Source organism: Protopterus annectens, chromosome 3.part0 (assembly GCF_019279795.1).
Source record: "Protopterus annectens isolate FY-2018-M chromosome 3.part0, PAN1.0, whole genome shotgun sequence".
NCBI lineage: Eukaryota > Metazoa > Chordata > Ceratodontiformes > Protopteridae > Protopterus > Protopterus annectens.
The window spans coordinates 1,155,547,426-1,155,569,703 of NC_056731.1; the positions used below are offsets into that span (position 1 = coordinate 1,155,547,426).

At 42.6% G+C, this 22,278-nt stretch overlaps 1 protein-coding gene across 1 annotated transcript in view; it reads right to left on the reverse strand.

Annotated features, from left to right (window-relative positions):
- NECAB1 (N-terminal EF-hand calcium binding protein 1) overlaps positions 1-20,989 on the reverse strand; it is a 2,535,085-nt gene extending 2,514,096 nt beyond the window's left edge. The window contains exon 1 of the mRNA XM_044065383.1: positions 20,234-20,989. Coding sequence (XP_043921318.1) covers positions 20,234-20,335 — 102 coding nt within the window. The 5' untranslated portion in view covers positions 20,336-20,989. The remainder of the gene's footprint in view (positions 1-20,233) is intronic.
- Positions 20,990-22,278: the final 1,289 nt, after the last annotated feature.

The window sequence follows — 22,278 nt, forward strand, 5'->3', positions numbered from 1 at the left end:
TAGATATTGACATACATCTGTACAGCATCCCACTGCTCTATCTGACATAAATGACTGTTATGGTGGCCCGGCAGCAGTACATCTGGCAAGTATCTGGACATTACATCTCACTGGGTAAGTACACAAAGCTGATAACAGCTTAACAAAGCACTGTGCAGGCTACAAGCAGACCGGCTCAACACTGGCCTACATTTCCTATGGGGGAATGCACATGTACCTGCATATATAGAAGGCTCTACAGGCATGCCACAGCACAGAGTAACATACACCTGTGTGAAAGTGCATAACCACAGCCAATGTGAACACAGCCACAGCCACATATGGTAATCTAGCATACTATTACAGTATATGGACTATCTGTTCAACACCAACCTCATATGTGCCACTCACAAACTACCCCTACATATACTGGGCCGCTGAACAGTGTGCTCCAATGCCTGTCTGTGGTATGGGACATGTGCGTGTATGGCCCTACAAACATGTCAGCCGATAGGGTAACATACAGTGGAGCAGCATGTAACATTAGACAGAACAGGACCAAGAACAATGACATCTATCACAGTCTGTACACAGGCCAATGTGCCTATTAACAATACACACACTGCCGACAATCACCATAAGTACACATACCTCAGTACTGTACACACAACCACAGAATGTCCAGGTTAAGTCATCAAATATAACCCCTACTATACATAACATGTGTGGCAGTCTGATATCTCACTGGCTTGTTATCAGATATCTTCTTCTTCTTCTTTCGGCTTTTCCCGGTTAGGGATCACCACAGCAGATCACCTGGCTGCTCATGATTGGCAGTGGAGTTTTACATGTCAAGTTGCCAGCCCAGCACCCAACCTTCTGCAGAAGGCACACACATGCACACACTCACACCTACAGCCAATTTGGAATGTCCAGTCCACCTACAGCATGTCTTTGGGATGTGGGAGGAAACCGAAGCACCCGGAAGAAACCCACGCGACCACAGGGAGGACATGCAGACTCAGCACAGAAGGCACCCCAGCTGAGGATCAAACTGGAGAACGTCTTGCTGTGAGGCAACAATGCTAACCGCTGCACCACCGTAGCCACCCTTCTTGCTATCAGATATTATGTCACTAACTATGGGGTACAGCACATATGCACCCCTTACTGCATGACACATGTACAAAGGTTAACAGAGTTGTGGCTGGAGACACATACACAGGGCCAATATTGACATGTTGCTGTGATAACCTCATACATATACTGTTGTAACAGGGTTTGTTGCAATATATGTCCTATGAGGGGATATGGAGTCAGCAACTCTCACGTCTGTCACCATCTACAGACTGCAATCCTCACACTACCTTCTGCAGTTCACAGATAGGTGCTCTGTGGGTAACACCTGAAACAAAAAGCACCACACACTGACCAGTCTGAAGATGACCCTACAGATGGGTGTTCCCTCATAAACATAGCACTGACATGGCAGGTATGAAAACATGTAGGACAGCCATATCCACACACACCGTATTAAAACACTAAAGGTGGAGGCGTGTCCATATTCATTATGGATATCCACACCTCCAAGCTAGTTGCTCAACATAATGCATCCAAGATTATCCAAGTTCAACTAACTCTGGGCAAAACCGCAATCCAGATTGTAGCTTGCTGCAGACCCCCCACCATGCCCCAGGATTCCCACTCCTCTTTTCTTGATACACTGGAAAATATTAAGGTACAACCCAACACTCTAATAATGGGTGAGTTCAACTACCCTACCATTAACTGGGACAACTACTCATGTACCAACTCTTTTGCTCAACGTTTTCTGGAAATCATCATTTCCAATTCCTTGGATCAACTTATCCACACCATCACCATGGGAAGCAATATCCTAGACCTGGTCATCACCAACATGGGGTCAGCTCCTCGTTGGTCAGATCCGACGACAAGCTAATCACCCTAGACATCCACATCCAGGTCCCACTCCCACTCCCCATTAGGAAAACAACCGTAAAAAATTTCTCCAAAGCCAACTTCATGCTTCTTAAGACAGAAGTGGCAAACTTCATGACACCCATGCAGATGGACAATAGAGGTACGACTGCTGAATCCTACACAAATGCTCTTTATAAGCACTTACACGAGTGCATGGATTGTGCTATCCCTAACAGAACCAAGATGCTATCCTCCAAAAACAGGAAGCCAATCTGGTGGTCTTCTGCCATAAACAAACTCTACAACAGAAGAAAGAAACTGTTGCAAAAAAGAGTAAAATCCCACGATTGGAGGAACTCCCTGGTCAGCCTCAGTAAAAAGCTGAGATCCCTCATAAAATCCTCCAAAGCTAGTTATGAAAACAAAATTGCCACTGATTCTAAAGACAACCACAAAGCGTTCTATAGCTATGTCAAAAGTCTCAATGGCAACACTCAGATCTGCTCTGAGTTACAGCACAATGACACTAAATATACAGAACCAACTGATATTGCCAACATCCTGGCAGATAGGTTCAGTGCTAACTTTACCCCCCCCCTCCTCACCCCCTAAAGGGCCCATCTTTATACCAGAAGAATGCAAAGTTCCTGTAATCATGGCTGCATAGGTAAAAACTTCACTCTCCAAAGCCAAGAACACAGCATCCATGGGACCTGACAACATCCCAGGCTGCCTTCTACATGAACTACAGAATGAACTGGCACCCCACCTAAGTACCATGTTCAATCATAGCCTCACCTCAGGCTTTGTGCCCATTGAATGGCGCACCATGACAGTTATCCCACTCCACAAAGGAGGGCCACAACAGACCCCAGGAACTACCGCCCCATTAGCCTGACGAGCCTCGTCTGCAAGGCCATGGAACGTATCATCATGGAACTCATAAACAAAGACATTGGAGATCTCCAAACTCTGGTCCCCACACAGTTTGGGTTTATAAAAGGCAGATCATGTCTCCTAAACCTGATAGATTTTTTGAAGTAGTCACCAAGGCCATGGATGAGGGTAAGGTGGTTCACACAGCCTATCTAGATCTCGTCAAGGCATTCGACACCATCCCCCACTCTGGAATTATAGATCAACTCACTAAACTAGGTATAAATCCCTATGTCACAAGATGGGTTGCCAACTGGCTTACTGACAGAACCCACACTGTGAAAGTAGCAGACTCCAAATCAGACTTCAGACCAGTGACAAGTGGAGTACCACAGGGTTCGGTCCTGGGTCCTCTCCTGTTTGATATCTACTTCTCTGAAGTACAGGCTAACACAGAAGGTCTTTGGCTAACTAAATTCGCAGATAACTGCAAACTAGGAGCCATAATCAAAACTCCTAATGATGTGGACATCCTACAAAAGGGCCTCACTGAGACAGATGCCTGGTGTCAAAGACATGGTCTCAAGCTCAATGCCAAAAAGTGCATTGTCATCCCCTTTGGTAAAAACTCTGTACCCATGAACTACCACATAGGTGGTAGTCTACTTAACACCAAAAGTGTGATAAGAGACCTTGGGACACAGGTGGACAGTAGTCTCTCCTTTGATAATCACATCACCACAGTGGTCAGGAAATCCTTCTACATGGCACACCTCATCACAAAAGGTTTCTCATCCAGAAAAAGAGAGGTCATTGTTCCCCTCTACTCATCACTCATTAGACCCATTATAGAGTACAACGCCACTTTTGGTATGTACCTCACAAGACATCTATAACAACTAGAAAGGCCGCAAAAATACCTCACAAAGAGGATTACTGGCCTCAAACAGATGCCTTATGCAGACCGTCTCAAAAACTCCAGCTTTACTCTGTCACATATTGCCTACTCAGAGGCGATCTCTGCCTAACATAAAAAGCTATGTCAAACCCAGAGCTGACTTGCTCCACTTAAAGAAATCCCAGTCCCTCTGAGCTACATGCTCTAGGGACCTAAACCTTGTCACCACAATAAACAGAACATGCTGGAGGGATAGATTCCTGTCCCAGAGACTTCCCATACTCTGGAACAGACTACCTATCTATGTCAAACAGACCTCCTCAGTAGCACTCTTCAAGAAAAATCTTGATGATTGGATGGGTAATAGGAAATTCGCCCCGGGATCACTTCTGTGGTTCTGCTTGACAGCGGCACAGGAAAATAATTTTCTTGGGTGGCGAAAGCCAGGGTACCTTTTTGGCTAGGCTTGTATAGGACCTAGGGCCAATAGCCTAGTACCTACCTATGAACCTATGAACAACATTACTCCAAATGCAATATAGCAGCACTTACAGTCTGTAGTCAGGTCAGGCACATCCCCCTCCTGTGTGTTGGCCTGTTTTCACAGTGTATGTTGTTAGAGGTAAATCCCCAATCCATCTGAGATGCTGTTTGCCAAACAACAGATCAAGTTCCTGCTCACAGTGAATGAAAGTCCCAACACCAACATGATGTTCCTAGATATTGGTGTGTGTTTTCATGCAAATGGCTATGGGAATGTTACCGCACCTGTTCCACATGTAATCAGCTAGAGGAGGGATAAAATTCATGCAGAGGCCATCAGCTGATCCTGAGCATCACTTAAATAAAACATGCTGCTGCCAAAGCAATGCAGGTGTAAGTCTTCACATCCACCAGAGAGGGAGTGAGAGAGGCAGGCAGAGGTACAGAAGAGTCAGGGAGGGATGGGAGAGTAAAACTTAAGCATGTGTGTGTCACACACCTACCAGTACAGGGTATCAAACCCCTGAAGACTATGTAGTGCTATCACATGTCTATGCAGTTATTGGATGTGCCACATAGGTTACATGTTGGGGAGCCCTCAGAATGTATATATGATGGTGAGTGACATCTGCAATATGGATATGGTAGCTATGTGGTAGGTGTAGTACACGTGCCTGTCTGCATAAACAAGTGTCAGCATCAACACAGCCACACTCTCACAGGGACGCACACCCACTGACACACTTGGCAGGGCCAGAAATACAGCTCATCACTAGTGGAATTGCCACAACACAGTATTGTGCAGGTATCACATGCACCACAGGGGTCATACAGAGGTTATATGTGCAAAGGGTATGTGGAGGTGTCTGACATCAGACAGCATGTTTCAGTATGCCAATGGGGGTTGTAGTGATTGTGAATGTGGTCATATGCATCATACACCACACACACAGACACAGGTGCCAGTACTGACATGCATGAGTGCACTGCTTCACGGGTGTGTTGTGGTCGACGGTGCCAGATGGCTATACAAGGCTAGGTGATGGGTATACCTTGGCAACAGGCCACATGATGATGGTCTGCAATGTGGCTCAGGTGTGTAGTGTCTGGAGTTGCCCATACAGGTGGGTATTGTATTCACCATCCAGTCACATGGGTGACTATTGTGTGTTGCCTATGCTGTGCATTGCTTGCCATGTGTGTGTTCCTTAGTCCATGACATGGACTGTGTCTGTGATGTGCACACCTCCCACATGCATGTACAGTGACATTTGGAACTGTACCTGGCGTGTCTGGCCCATGTTGTGTAGACAGATTGTTATCATCGGATGTGCCAGTCCTGGCCTCATGTGGTGGGAACTGTTAATGGACAGCAGGTTGACCCTGCACATACATTGATAGCATGTTACTGGTATTCCCTGGTGTCAGTGACATCTGTCCATACAGGGCCTGTGTTTCAGGATTGGTATGTCCCTTGTGGGTCACATTTGATGGCACCACAGGTGTTGCAGGTGTCAAATGGGGAACATGGCAGAGATGCATTGTCGGCATGTACATGCCTATTGGACTGATTGACAGGGTGCCATGCCCTCTGTAGCCCACTGCAATCACACCATGGTTACTATAAGTGGGCAATATGCAGGGTACTGCCAACATAGCAGCTGTTGCCTAGGCAAGTGACTGTGTGTGTATGAGACATGGGTTGAGAGTGTTCCCTGGGTAATACAAGGTTTGCTAACGTTGTTCATCTGGCATTGATGTTACAATTAGGGGTACGTATTTGCACCCCAGCCTCTCGGCTATTTCACATCTGTTATCCCTGTATAGTGGACATTGTGATATCTACTTGACTCACAATATAAGAAGTTTGTAAATCCCACTCCACATTGAGTCCAATAGCTACACACTCACAACCACCTCCACACAGGATACGAATGATAAACACAGACACACACACACACACACACACACACACACACACACACACACACACACACACACACACCTGTCATGTCTGGGATTAGAACTCCTAACTAACTAGTATATTAAACTACAGCACTACACCATTGTAGGACAGGCCATGGAGATTACTTGAGGACTCCTTCTCCAAAGGTATATTTCACAGTGAATGATATCAGCAAGATTGCCAAAGTAGGGAATTTGAATTGTACTGAGTGTGACTAGCCTAAAATGCATTGCTCCCTACACAGACATAGAAACAAACACAAAGCATCCACAACTGCCATGTGTGGAAATAGAACCCCTACCAGAGTTCTATATCACACTACAGCATGATGCTGTTATAGGACGCACCACAGGGATTGCTGGAGTGCCCCTTCTCCAAAGGTGTATTTCACAGTGAATGACATCAGCAGGATTGCCAAAGTTGGACATTTAAATTGTACTGAGTGTAATTAGCTTAAAATGCATTGCTCCATACAGAGACATAGAAACAAATGCAAAACATCCACAACTGCCATGTGTGGGAAGAGAATCCCTACCAGAGTTCTATATCACACTACAGCATGATGCTATTATAGGACACACCACAGGGATTACTGGAGTGCCCCTTCCCTAAAGGTGTATATCACAGTGAATGACATCAGCAGGATTGCCAAAGTAGGGCATTTGAATTGCACTGAGTGTGACTAGCCTAAAATGCACTGCTCTCTACACACACACACACACACACACACACACACACACACACACACACACACACACACACACACACACACCACACACACACACACACACACACACACACAATTGCCAAGTCTGGGATTAGATCTCCTACTTAACTATTTTATCATACTACAGATGTACGCAGTTATGGAACATGCTATGGAGATTACTGGGCTACAACCTTCCTAGAGGTGTATGTCTAGGTGGATGACATCAGCAGCCTTGACAAAGTAGGGCATTTGAATTGTAGGGAGTGTGAGTAGCCCAAAAGGAATTGCTTTCTACACAAACACACACACACACACACACACACACACACACACACACACACACACACATATACACACTTGCCATGTCTGGGATTAGAACTCCTACCTAACTATTTTATCACACTACAGCAGTACACAGTTATAGGATGCGCTACAGAGATTACTGGACTACAACCTTCCCAGAGGTGTATTTCTGGGTGGATGACATCAGCAGCCTTGACAAAGGAGGACATTCGAATTGCAGGGAGTGTGAGTAGCCTAAAAGGAATTGCTCTCTACATAGACAGGGACAGACACACATACACACACACACACACACACACACACACACACACACACACACACACACACACACTTGCCAAGTCTGGAGTTAGAACTCCTACCTATTTTATCACACTACAGCAGTATGCAGTTATGGGACGTGCTACAGAGATTACTGGGCTACAACCTTCCCAGAGGTGTATTTCTAGGTGGATAACATCAGCAGCCTGAACCAAAGTAGAGCATTTGAATTGTAGGGAGTGTGACTACCCTAAAAAGCATTGCTCTCTACAGAGACAGACATGCACACACTTGCCATGTCTGGGATTGGAACTCCTACCTAACTAGTTTATCACACTACAGCAGTACGCAGTTATAGGACATGCCACAGATATTATTGGGCTACAACTCTCCCAAAGGTGTATTTCACAGTGGATGACCTCAGCAGGCTTGTCATAGTAGGGCTATGGGGAGGGCAGCGTGTGTGCATGGGACATAACCCATTCATCTAGAGGTTGACACACCACATGAGGGCATACACAGGGTCATATTTCACAGGTACATGTATACAGTTGCTAGAAGACTACTTCCTTGTACAGTCATGATACACAGCTAACACTTGCACCACATAGTCTGTAATGCTGACAGATACTGGTGGCTAGTATCTATAGTGAGTGCCATCTGAACCTTATGTGGTTGTGGCCCTTTGGCTGTGTGCTGGGTGGGACAGGCCTGGATGTCACAGTCACCCTATTCCACACATCTATGTATGTCTACCTTTGGCTTATTATAGTGTGTTGTCTTTAGATATATGTCTGTATTCCTATCCACTGTGTGTGCAAAGCATGAGTGGTGCATACTGAGGAGTGTCTGCACTAACATCTGCAACTGCCAGATATGTCTGGTCCACTGGTGTTTGCAGACATGGCCTTCATTTGTTTAAGTGTGTGAGCATGCCCAGTATGACCTTTCAGTGTGTTGTTGACTGACATTGCCCATCTGTATTGAATGTGTGGATCGAGTCCAGGTAGTTTGTACTGCAGTGCAGACCTTTGTGTTGTACACCTACAGGTAGCATACTGTTTCTGCAGGGTATCTGTCGATCATTTGGCAATACAAGGAAAAACTGTGCAGGGGATAGTGTGTACTGTAGGTGATTGTGTATGTGCTGCTTCAGCTGCATGGTACTGCCATTAGCAGAGATATTCAGATGTGTACTGTTATACACAGTGATGTTTTCTGTCCTCATGTACTGTCAGGTGGACATTCTTGCTCACAGTGATGTCTTGGGGGACAATGGTGACTGCAGCTGTGTCTGGTATTGTGGGCAGACCCCTACATATTCATGGTAAGTTATGCCATTCTGGAGGGGAGCTGCAGACCCTTGGCACTGGGTTTGTGTATCCAGTTCAGCACCTTGGTACAGTACTGGCAGAGGATCCTATACTTGTACGCCAATCAGCAATGACAGTATAGGCTTATCTTGCTGTGGCAATGCCTCACAGCTGTACAGATTTGCACAGGTCAGCCAGGGGCAGGGGCCATGGGTCAGGACATTTATCCTATTGTGGTGTACGGGCAGGTGTGTAGTCACCCATGTATGTGTTTGCAGCCAGTGATAGTGTGTGAACACAGCTTGGGGTCGGACCCTGCACATTCCATGCTGCCCATGCTCCCACCCCCCCCTGTTATTCTAACTTCTTCTGTACATTATGCATACATTCTCTGATACTTTCCCTAAGTGTATTTCCCCCTCACAGGTGTGTGTTAGTGTTGGTCCACACTTCATGCAGTGGGACATTGTGGACATGTTACTGTGGTTAGTCAACATGGCCTTGCATATGGTTATGTGGAGTGTTTTATGTTGTTATTTGGGTGTCCATGACATAATATACATTGGCAGTACTTGTGAGACACAGGCTTTTGGCAGATGCCTGTGGGGCATTAGGTGTTGCTGAATGCCAGTCCAGCAGTCCCAGACCACCATACAGTATATTCACCTGGGGTGATAGGGTAGGTGTGATAGGTGTTCATGCCAATACCTCCTAACCATCTTGCTCAGGTGGTGTGGATTCTGGCAGGGTGCTACCTATCACTAGGGACACACTTGCATGGGACACCTGCACTGCATGCTGCAGTCTTCTGCTATTACCATATACAGGTGGGGTCTTACTCTACCTATTCCCCACAGCAGGGATATAACCAGAGAGGTGCCTGCAGGTGGTGTTTGCATGAGCTGGGTGCATGTGTGCTATGGACACTACTTGCATCTGACACACAGATATGCATGGGGCATTCCAGTTATGCTTGCATGGGCAGGTACATCAGCTGTTTCCCTACACATCAGTCCTACCTCCTTTGTGATCTGCGAGTGTTTGGGCAGACAACACGAGTATCCTCTACTACAGGATCAAATAATGTGATGCATACCTGTATGTACATTTCCAAGGGTGTGTCCATTTCACAGTGACACAATATATACTGTATGTCTGGGGTACTTTCCCCTGTTTACTGCTTGTATATGTAGACCAACAGCTATGCCATGTCAGTCTTTCAGATGGTGACACATATTACCACCATACATTTGTAATGGCTTACTGCTAGCTTGTGTTATACTGATGGGTATTGTGTATGGCACTGCAGTTGTGAGGACTTGTCCCTGTCATCAGCGGTAGTGGGCAATGGCCACCAGGCTTACCTCAACATGCATACATACCGACCACTCTCACACGATATGGGACACACACAACTACCTAACACACACACCTGCATATTGTGCAGATGCTACAACCTATCCAGCTACCTTGGCCACCTCTGTGCATCTGTGTTCCACTGGAATTAGACCTACACATACATGTTACTACGTTTCCACATAGGGCTGTGGGGGGGGGGCACATCTGACTGTTACGACATGTGTACATCACATTGGGGGGGGCACACCAGACCGTTACTACATAATTAAGTAGGGTCGGGGGAGCACACCTGACTGTTCCTGCATTCCTACACAGGATTGGGGGGGCACACCTGACTATTTCTACATTTCTACACAGGATTGGGGGGTGGCACACCTGACTGTTACTACATTTGTACGTAGGATGGGAGGCACACCTGACTACTTCTACATTTCTACACAGGACTGAGGGGGCACACCTGACTGTTATTACATGTCTACGTAGGATGGGGGGGCACACTTGGCTATTTCTACATTTATACATAGGATTGGGGGGAATACCTGACTGATACTACATTTCTACATAGTATCGGGGGGGGGGACACCTGACTATTTCTACATTTCTATACAGGATTGGGGGGCACACCTGACTGTTGCTACATTTCTACGTAGGATGTAGGGACACACCTGACTATTTCTACATTTCTACACAGGATTGGGGAACACACCTGACTGTTACATTTCTACATAGGATGGGGGGGCACACTTGACTATTTCTACATTTCTGCACAGGACTGGGGGGGCATACCTGACTGTTATTACATTACTATGAAGGATGGGGGTGGGCACACCTGACACTTGTACACATTTGCTATGACTGTACAGGCATGTCAGGTACTTCATTTCATTCTGTATTCTATCCTATCATGCTGACTACAGGCATACCAGCGTACTACAGATCTTAGATTTGATTTACCTACATATTAGTTTCTGACTTCCTACCCTGGAGAACTAATGTCCCACTGCCTGACCTGCTGTAGTCTGTCTGTGTAGGCCTGAGGGGGGTTACCCATAGGCAATCATTCAGAGGCTATAGCGCAGCCTTTGTTTGTGTTTGTCCACACCTGTCCTGCTGGGTGTAACTGTTGTTGGGTATGTGAACCCCCCTGACTGGCATGTGTGAGTCACTTACCTTGTGGGTGTCCCAGTATTGAGGGTGGTGCTGCAGGGCTACCTATGTCGGATTCACATAGTACACTCCCTACACATGGTTGAGCACAGGTAGTGTCATGTTTGACATCCCTTTTACTGTATGTGAGAGTCAGAGAGAGGTGTTGTTCCCTGGGTCCCTCCTGTGTTGTGTCAGTGTATGTGCTATGCATTGCCACTTTGCCTAGGCCAGGGCATACTGGGCACGCCTCCTTCTGCCTACTGGGGCAGGCTCAGGTTGTTCCTCCTCCGAGTCACTCTGTACCTGTGCAGGCCTTGGCAATGGGGCTGTGTGGCCCTGCCCCGTGCTGTTCCTAATGCAGCTGTTTCTGCAGGATCATATTGTGTAGCATGGCACATATGATGACAATTTGGGTACATGTAGTTGGTGAGTACCGCAAGGCTCCACCGGATGTGTTCAGTCACCGGACTCATGACGTGAGCATCCCAAACACATGTTCTACTATAATTCTGGTCTGTGTGTGCGCCTCATTATGGAGTTCTTGTTTGGGTGTGTGTGCATTTCTGATGGGTGTCATCAGCCACATTTCCAGTGCGTATCCAGCATCCCCCACTAGGCGACCGTGAGGGATGTCCCCATTGGCAAATCTCTCTTACAGCTATGTCAGATGCCAGATGTGGGAATCGTCATAGCTTCCAGGGCAGCCAGCACACACATTCATTATTATGCCCTGGGCATCGCACACGACCTGAAATTTGATGGAGGGGAAACCCTTGTGGTTGATGTAGACCCTACCCCACTCACTGGGTGGTGCTTTGATGCATATGTGCATGTAGTCTAATGCACCCACTACCTCAGGGTATTCTGCTATTTGGTGGAACAGTTGCATATTGCTGGCCAATGCCTTATGGGTTTTGGGGAAATATACGTGCTTACCGACATGTGCTGACATGGCATCCAGGAACTGTTGGAGTACCCTGGATGCTGATGCCTGTGAGATCCCCATCATATCCCCAGCTGGCCTTTGGAAGGGACCTGTAGCTACTGTTCTTAGGCCTACACATACCTTGGTATTCACTGGGATGGGTTCCCCTCTGTTAGTTCTATGTGTCTGGTGTGGCCGGCACAGCTCAACAATTTGCTGTAGGAGGTCCCTGTCCACGCTATAGCGCTCCACTATTTTCAGCTCATGCAGCCCCTGGTAGGTTACCCTGGGTCTGTACACTCTTCTCCATCTCCTCACTGTGGGTTGGTTGACAGCATTCACATCCTCATCACCCTCAGCCTCTTCCACAAGTTGTTGTATGATAGCTATTGCAGCCCCTATCATTTTGTTGTTTTGTTTGTTAAACGTTCCCTGCTTGTATACACTGGTGGTGTAGAGTGTGGGAAAAAACAGAGGGGAAGGTGTTTGCATAGTTTATAGTAGTGTTCTGGGTGGGCTGGTCTGCTGCCTGTGCAATTGGCTGATTCTGATACATTTCATCTGCCAGCTATGCTAGTTCTCCTAGATTACCTTCCTACTACTGTTTTCCCTTCCCATTGCCTTCCTGTTTAAGCCCGGGGGCACGACGCACAAACAGAGTGCTCAAATGTGCGCAGAGATGCTATTTCCTGGTTTAACTTTTTTTTATATACCTTTAAAACCTGCTGCGCAGGGCGCACACCCACTTAGGCAATGTAAAGAGTGCTAAGCAGACTCAGACACCCCCCCTTGCTTAGCTGTGCTTAGCTAGGAGCAAACCTGAGTCACAGGGCTCCAATCCTCTTACAGTATGCCTGACACCCCCCCCCCATGATGTCAGCTAACTCCTAGGCTTGCACCAAGCTATTCTTACTCTTACACTGTTGGGGCCTGACTAGCATGCTGGGGAAAACTGGGATCCACTATCATTCCCCTAATTTGCATAGGATTGCCTGCTAATGCATAGTTACATGTCTCCCACTGAGCCTCCCCCCTTAGCAACCACTACTCACTGGCCCTGTTGTCTTCTGCCTGCCACTGACTTTCATGGCAGAATAGTAATTTTAGTTAGAATGCTTATTTTAGACTTATTTTATTATCCCCCCCGATCCCATTTGCGTGCTGCTGCAATACGCTTAAACAGTCGAGATCGGCAAAAAAAAATAAATAAAAGTTGATTTTTTAAATTTTTTAGGCTGTTTGCAATGCCAGTGGCCTTATACTTGGCCATTGGCATGCTTCCTGACTGATATGCAGCCTTTATTTTGAGCTGTCTCGGCCCCGTTTTGTTTTTTGCAGACATGTACTTGGTTACTAACCGAGTACATTTCTACAGATTACACTAGTTCTGCACGGCCAGTTTCAAGCTTCCTGGATCACAAATTCAACTCATTTGCATGGATTTCTCCTGCAAATGGGGTGATTTGCATACAGGGAATTAGTCCATGCAGGACTAATGCAGGAGTGCTTGTGCACGCCCCTGTAGGCTGTTCCTGGTTCACACGGCAGACGTATTGCCTGCTGGAGCTCCTGCACTAATCCTGCACGCCGTGCAAGGCATGCAGAATCCGGGAGAATGTTAACTTAGAAAATGAAGGGAAAGAAAGTTGCAGGGACCTAACAGGACATTTTCAGCAGCTGATAACATGTGATAAAAGATGGGTGAACAGACCAGGTAATCAGAACTTAACGTCTACCTATAAACTGATAAAAGATATCAAATTTCATAATCACCTTCTTATATCGAAATATTGGAAAGAAAAATTACCTTTGGTTGAAGAAAGTAAATTCATAAATGCAATTAAATTAACAGTAAAATCAATTTCCCTTCATAAGTTAACTTTTACCCAACTTATGATATACAATAATGCATACTACACACGCCTTAGCTTGCATAAATTCAACTCCAAGAATTCTCCCAAATGCCCATATTGTAAAGACGAAATTGTAGACCTCCTACATATGTTTTGGAGCTGCAAATGTATATATAAACTTTGGAATTCCCTAAGACTACAACTTCAAAAGATGGGATATCAAAATTCAACGTTATCTCGGGAATTTATGATATTACACATTCCTCCAAACAATACACCTAGATCCCAGGTGATTGTACTTATGAATATTTTCCTATTAATGAAGCTCTATATAGCTACAAATTGGTTGAACCCAACTCAAACGTCTTGGGAAAACTTTAAGATCTTAGCGATAAAACATATATTAGCTCACAAATATGTTACTAATAGCCAAAATAAACATTCAAACAATCTAAAGATTTGGGAACAAATTTTTAACATTATATTAGCTTAATCTATCGAAATCAGGAAATCTCATTATTATTTTATTTTAGACTATAAAGTATAACCTTTAGAAGAACCTTACTACTACAAGGGACTATATTTGTACGGAAACTTTGTAGATATGTTATTCAAATGGTGAAAGCATTCATGTAAATATTGTATATATTTTGTGTTAATGTTGATAGAAATTGTGTAGAAATTATTTTTGTTTTTTCTCTGTTAAAGCGTGTATGAAGAAGTAAAAAATAATAAAGATTTATTATTGAAAAAAAAAAGAACTGAGAGTGATGAGAGAAGTCATGTGTCTATGAATATTGAGGTCTGACAGAAAATAGATCATGACCATGGTTTGAATGGTGCAATATCTGCAACAGTAATACTGATGAGAAAGTAACAACTACGGTATGTCATAATCACATGACTTAAAGCTGGTCATAACTGTAGCATGTTAAGAAGAAGTTGCATATATAGCAATGTATTCCAGTGAAAGATGTAAGTAATAAGGTATATAATTTTATTTGTACAAAGGAAGCTCTTTGAAATAGTAGCACAGTATAATTCAAACTGCTGCACTTTGGATTTTCATGCATTTTGAAATGGGCTTGGGAAAAGTTGTATTTATTACAAAGAATTTATGAAATGTTAAGGAAAATTATAGTATTTAAAAGAAAACTCCACCTTCTCCTACAGTTTCACTAAACTCTTAGTTTGCTTTTCTCCCTACAATATGGTTCCAGTATTGTGTATGTACCAGAAACCTGACTGCACTTTATAAAACTTTCATTTCCTCACCTTTGAATCAAATGAAGGGAAAAATCACCCACTTCACTATATTTAAGCTTAACTTCTCATAATTTGCAGAGGAATTTGCCAGCACCTGCATGACATACCACAGACACAGATAAGTCTGTACTCAGGTACTGCTGATAATCTTACACATGCAATTAGTCCTGCTGATGTCAGGAACTCAGCAGTTGATGCTGCAAAAAAAAAAAAGTGTGATTGTTTTCCACTGTTTTCATTGGAGAGATGAAGAAAACTTAGCACCAATTCACAGATGCTTCCAATGTAGCTATGCCTTTCACAGCAAAACAGTGTGATTAGATTGGTCAATGGTTCATAAGCAGTTATCACATGTTTTGACAAATTTACATAAGCAGCATCACAGTACTGAACTGCTGAGATATGAACTTTAAATATTTGTTGTTGATACTACTTTATATTTTAAAATGACTTAAATGTAGTATCCAGATGTCTGTGACATTTAGAGAAAAGTTAGATAATATTTTTTTCTTGTAGTTCTTGTAAAGTAATTGATACAGTTACCATTTTCATACCCTCTCACCATGATAGGACAAAACTGCCTAATGTAGGAAGTTTGACAGGTGGCAGCCCTATCAACTAGGTGCATTCATACTGTCTATAAGAAGGTCTTTTATGCTTTCTTGTGACATCCTTCCAATGGGGGATGCATATCTGGAGCACAGATCTGTGGGTAGAGGCATCTCCCACTGATTTTGAGTCAGTCCTTACACAAGAGGAGTGAATGAGTATTTTTTAGCCAACAAAGAAAATGCAACAACTGATGGCAACCATGATATACAGCTAAATTTACTTTAGCTTACAAGTGCTACATACCCTTTCAATAAAACAGTAAGAAACAGAAATCTGAAGTACTTTATCTATCTATATAAATAAATGAGTGAATGAATGAAAATAAAAATCTTTCCAGTGTTTGGACTGGGGAACAGAATTACTTGCAAATCCTTTCCAATAGCAGCTATCACTTAGACATGAAACTGCAAGGAACCCTCAGAGCAGTGATAGTTTTAACGCTTAAGGAAAAAGTGTAGGGGGTGGGGAATGTCAATTCTTCTTGGATTTCAAAAAGATACTTTAAATAAAGGCCAGTAATTTAGCTGCTTTATTTGGTTGCAACTGTATAACTCCTCGGTGTACTGTAAAACAAGTCCTGAGCCACACACAAAGGAGGGCCATTCAAGAAATAAAAGAACTGGCCTTGTTACATGAGGTATATAAGATGACAGTGACTGACACTAATCCTATTATATGTCAAAGACATAGGAAAACACCCACTACTTTCTTATGTCTAGCATAACTTGTATAAAACAGACTTGAAATGGATTATAGGAAAAGGAAAGGATTGAAGAAAAACAAGATCACGTTGATATGTCAAGCCTCACTGGCAGCCATTTTGCAGAAAACATATTAAAATTCGATAAGGAGCAGTCAGATTGATTTGAAGGTATTAAAATAGCTCAGAAAACAAGGATAGAGTAAACAAAAATAGATTTTTTTATTTGTAAGATAGTTTTCCTTTAAGGATATATTTCTCAATGGTGTACACAGCACTACTAGTTTTAGAGAACAACATATCTATGTGGATGATTACATTGGTGATTTTCACTGTCTGTCTGTCTGTCTCTGCCACTGTCTGTCAGTTTCTCTCCTTCATTTCCACTGGAGTTAATATGGCTAAAGTATAAAGCAAACCAATCTTGAATATCTTTAGGGCCAGAAACTAAGGTAATTTGGACTTTTAACAGACAATGCAATGTATTCCTGGAGTACGGCTTTAAAAAGGCCATTAGAGTTGATATTCATTGATCTTATAAACAAAACCAGGTTGCCAGTAGCCATGTGAAATTATGATGCATGTTACAGAACACTATATAAAAGACACACACACACACACACAGACTAAAATGTATCTAGAATTATGTTGATCTACAAATCTCATTGCAGTTAAAAATAATAAAACTAAAACTACCACAAAAAAAGCACAAAATTCATTTTATAAGTAAAATAAGATACTCCAAGATTCAATTTATCAAACAGGATGGGCATGCTCACATCAGACCAAAAACCTTGCCTTGCTATGCCTTATTCTTTACATTTCAGGGCAGATGAGCACACAGAATGTTCATTTTATTGCTGGCACTCATATGTAATAATAACAACAAAGACACAATTTTGTGTTGAAGCTCTCTTGTATACATCATGCCAAATACAATGGTTGAGCATCTTATTATTTTCTTTCACAACTATTTCACTGTTGTGATACTGGCTGAACTGTCCGCTGTGATACCTGTGCATTACCTCAATTAGTCTCACAAACAAGAATCATGGCATATTTCCAGCTTGCAATAAAAACTGCTATATAAGTACCATCTCCAGAAGGAACAAACCTGTCTCATTCAAAGTAGATCCACAGTATAAGAAAACTAGCCATTTTATTTCCGTATCACAATGGTTCGTCGTCAGAGCAAAAGGCCATATAATTAGCAAAACATTCTCCAGAGGAATTTATATTGATCAATCTGAGAGTTTATGTACAAGCTTGTTAAAATGAACCAATCATTAGAGAATTATTTTAATAGCAAGTTGATGACATATGCTTATCTAAAATGTACTGTGTTTGTCACATATAACAAAACATAGTAGCTCAGTGGTTAGAATTGAAGGTTTCTGCCGTCAGTTCTAGCAGTTAATCTTGATCCTGTCATTCTCTGTATGGATTTTGTATGTTCTGACTATGTATTTTCTTTCCTTAGCACAGCTCATATCTTCCTTGCCTCAAAAATCTGTTGGCTGATAGATTATGTTAATTTCTCCATATGTATATCAATTTACCCTTCCATTATGGCCTGTGTAGTGGCTGAAAAGGGATCTGTTAAGGATTAGTTTACATACCCAGTTAAAAAAATTGTGCATGTGTGTGTGTGTGTGTGTGTGTGTGTGTGTGTGTGTGTGTGTGTGTGTGTGTCCTTGTGTTTCTGTGCATACATGGGTGTGTGAGTATTTGCGTGCATGTATGTGTCTGTGCATATACATGGCAGGTTAGCAGCGAGGGACAAGGCTATGAGATGCTAAGGAGTTTTGTCCTTGTGGTCCAGAATATCTTTCCTCTGTATTTGCTTGATGTGTCACTTTGAGCAGTTGCTTAACTAAAGGGAGAACCCAGCTCACCCATGAAAACAACCTTATGCCTTGGAGGTGTATACAGTTAACTAATATATAAACTAGGTAGATAAAAATAAATGTCACATTAAAGAAGTCTGGAAAAATCTCTTTAGCTAGAAGATTGTGGTTCACCTTCAGAGGTAAATCATTATAATTATCTGTTGACTTTCCTGTAGTGAACCTGGATTTTTCTTTTATTATTTTTCATTTAAAGTTAAAATCCTGGAAACACACTGAGATTTTATTGCATACATTCTAACTAGAGTACATAGATCTGATACCAATCAGTTGGCATCTTTTCTCCAGAATCAGGGACAAGGGCAAAACAATTACCATAGATAAAGGCCCAAAAATCAATCCCCTTTTTAAGTATTAAGCCTATTCACTTAAAAAGTTGGCAGAAAATAAGGATTTGTAGTAACATGCATTTCCTGAACAATAACATGTCTGTAACTATAATAGGTGTAGCACTGTGTCACACACATTTTAGAAAGTAGAAAAAATATACTGAGGCAAAATTAAGGATGTCCCTGAAAACGAGTTGCTAATGAAACATACAGCCTGTTCTTCTGAGCCCCAAGAAGACAAACATTTAATTACACAAGCTTCTTCAGGTTTTGACATAACAGTAGAATGGTGCCTACCATTCTGTGTCCTGTACGGGAAATTTCACTGCTATGTTCTTACACCTTCATCATATTTAAAGGAAGGGGAGCCAACTGCCTCTGCAAACTAGCTGTTAACACAGGCACCGCTCTCAGACAGTGAAGGAGAAATTTCAATCGAATCAGGAACAAATCCAGAAATAACAAGCGACAATAAGTAACACTTTTACAAAATGAGTTCTACTAATCTGAAACACTGACAGAGCAAGAAAATGTGAATTAATTTACATTTTATGAAGTAAAATAAGTCTATATGTCTAATTATTGCCATTATTTATTAGGTTTAATTCAGCACATTTTCATGAAAAGTCACCAGTGCTAGGAGGGATTAAAAGGGAAAGGGTTAAAATTTGAGTCAAAATAAGGAACGTTTCTGAAAACCAGGGACAGTTAAGAAAGAGGTAAGAGTGACGATCACTTTGACTAGGCACAAAGGAGGTTGGTGATGATTCTTAAGATGAATTGTAGGAATAACAAAAATATTCATCCCCTTAATAACTGCTATTATTTTTACACTGTATTGCAAAACGGTACCTCTACAAACAGGATGAAAAGATTCTAAACTCTGTGTGTGGGGGGTCGTGAGGACGCTCCTGTTTATGCTCGTCGACTATGGGGAACTACACTGTATACAGTTACTAGTTTAATTTATTTTCCTGCAGTATCTGCTTTACATTTGGTGGCTTCATACTAACTGCATAGACATCGTAGCTGCAAGAAGCCAAATGATAAGTGAGGTTTATAAAGAAGTGACGAATTGCATAAGCACTATACACAGAGCATTGAAAAAGCGCAAATTATTAAAAGAAAGGAAACATAAAATCTGCCTGACAAATCAGACCTTTCTACAGTTCATTAACCATACCAATGCACCACACTTGCCAGCTCCTTCTCTCATGCTCTCAGTTTCCACACGTGTCTGCCTTGTTTTAACTACTACAGCTGTAACTCTGCTTTGGTAAGGAGTCATGTCCTCATAATAAACCCCTTAACAGAGCCGATGTCCATCACATAAGAGCTGTTCTATCCTACCTACAAGGATCTGGCCAGCTGTCACTTTCGGCTTTTATCAGATGTTGGAATACTTACATCCAAAAAGATTGACATCCCTTTCTTCAGCAACAGTGGAGAGTCCAGCTCATCTGAGGACTGGGCTGGTGAGGAAGATAGCATCTCCTGACATTCCATCATAGTTGTCTGCTTAGTAAAAGCTTGCTTATTTGTAGGCTTCCTTAGCTGATTAAAAACGCCTGCACGATTATTAACAATCCCGATATACTGCCCACCTCAAATGCTGCTTGTGCTCTATGAGTAGGTAGAGGGACAGCAACAACAGGCGATGGCTGTAGATGCGGACTAGTGGCGATCGATTAGTGCTCGCTGCTGCGGTTCTTTAACAGCTCCTGCTGCTTCTGGCAGTGCCCTCTACGCAGGGTTTCCTGATGGCGCTAGACTTCACCGTCCCTTATATTGACTAATTTACCAATCTTACGCTAGCAGGTTAAGTTCTGCCTTATGTAGGGAAGCAGTGTAGGATATGGAGTTCAGATCTACTACACTAGCGTCAAGCTCGCTTCTGAAGTCCCAGTGGTTCACTTACAAGGTAAGACTCCAGTAGTGGGTTTATTCAGCTAGACAGGAAAACTAACATAAGTAGTGCCCGTAGTTAAACACCTGTTAGAAAAAGCGGCTTTCCACAACTCTAGATATCTCTGATTATTCAGAACAGAAACCCTGTGATTCTCGTCGTATTTTGGTCTGTCCCTCAGAATATTTGTGATCTAGCAAATCTTTGAGGATTACAGCAGCTAGATACCGACAGGTATTTTGACCTTTCAGACGTCTTATTCTTCAGAAAGAGAATCTTAATGCAACAACTAGTCTGTTATCATGTTACTTTTTAAACAAAAGAGAGAGAGCGAAAGAGACAAAGCAATATTAAAAAGAACCCCCATACTAAATAATTATTTCACTACATATGTTTCAAAAAGACCCTTGTGTGGTAAGATGGACGTCTAATTGGCTACAGGGTGCAGGAGGCAGGCAAGGGTTTAGCCAGACATCCTCTTTGTGCTCTACAGAGTACGTTTTTTTTCTGAGCATCAGTGAAAAACATTTGGGGCTTTATCAAGCCATATTATGAATATAACTGACTAATGTCTCTAACAACATGTATATACTTTGCTTACAGAGTGGATTGCAAATAATAGTTTTTGACTGAACACCTGAAAATGTTACAGACTAAGTGCTGGGTGACAGGGCAACAGATTGAATGAGATGGCTATTATTTAAATGCCAGGTGAGTTAAAGGGTAGCAATAAGCATTTTTGAGTACAAAATGGAATTCACTGACTACACCCCTGGTGGCAGGGGCTAACATAAGAAAATGTGAGAGTGACCAGTGGTACCCTACAGGGCTCAGTATTAGGACCACTTATTTACTTATCTAATATGCACACTAAAAAGTAAGACCTATATCTAAACAAGTTTGGAGATGACTGCAAATTGGGAGTCATTGTCAAATTCCACTCTGACACAGAAGTCCTCCACCAGAAACTTATTAATGTTTGGTACATACCTCTCAAATGTACAGATTTTTGCATCATATTTGTGGTCTGTTCCTCATAAAATTTGTGAGTTTTTTTTTCTGGCAAATCAGAGTTGGTCGAAGTCATTAAATTATGACAGACATCTGAGACTCAGATTTCGTATGCTTCAGAAAAATGCATGCAAATGCAAAACCTGTTATTCTAGCAACTTTCTAGGTTTATAAGAGCAGTATTTAAAATCCATGACTACTTTTAGGCCTTCCCCCCCATTTATTTTTTGGCTTTAACCAGATATCTAGTGATTACAGGTTGAGAGGTATGGTCTGGTGTATTGAAAATGGACATTAATTAAATGTTAAACAATGTATCATTGTTATACTTGGAGCCAACCCATCCTCCCAACATGTAGCACTGACAATACCCCACTTCAAAATGAAAATGTAGTTAGAAACATGGTAACCTGGGTTAATATTTCTTTCTGCTTTGATCACCATGTAGCAATGGTTGTCGGGAAATCCTTCTACTTGGTGTAGCTGATCACCAAGGAAATATCATCTAAACCTAAAGATGTTATTGCCCTTGGTA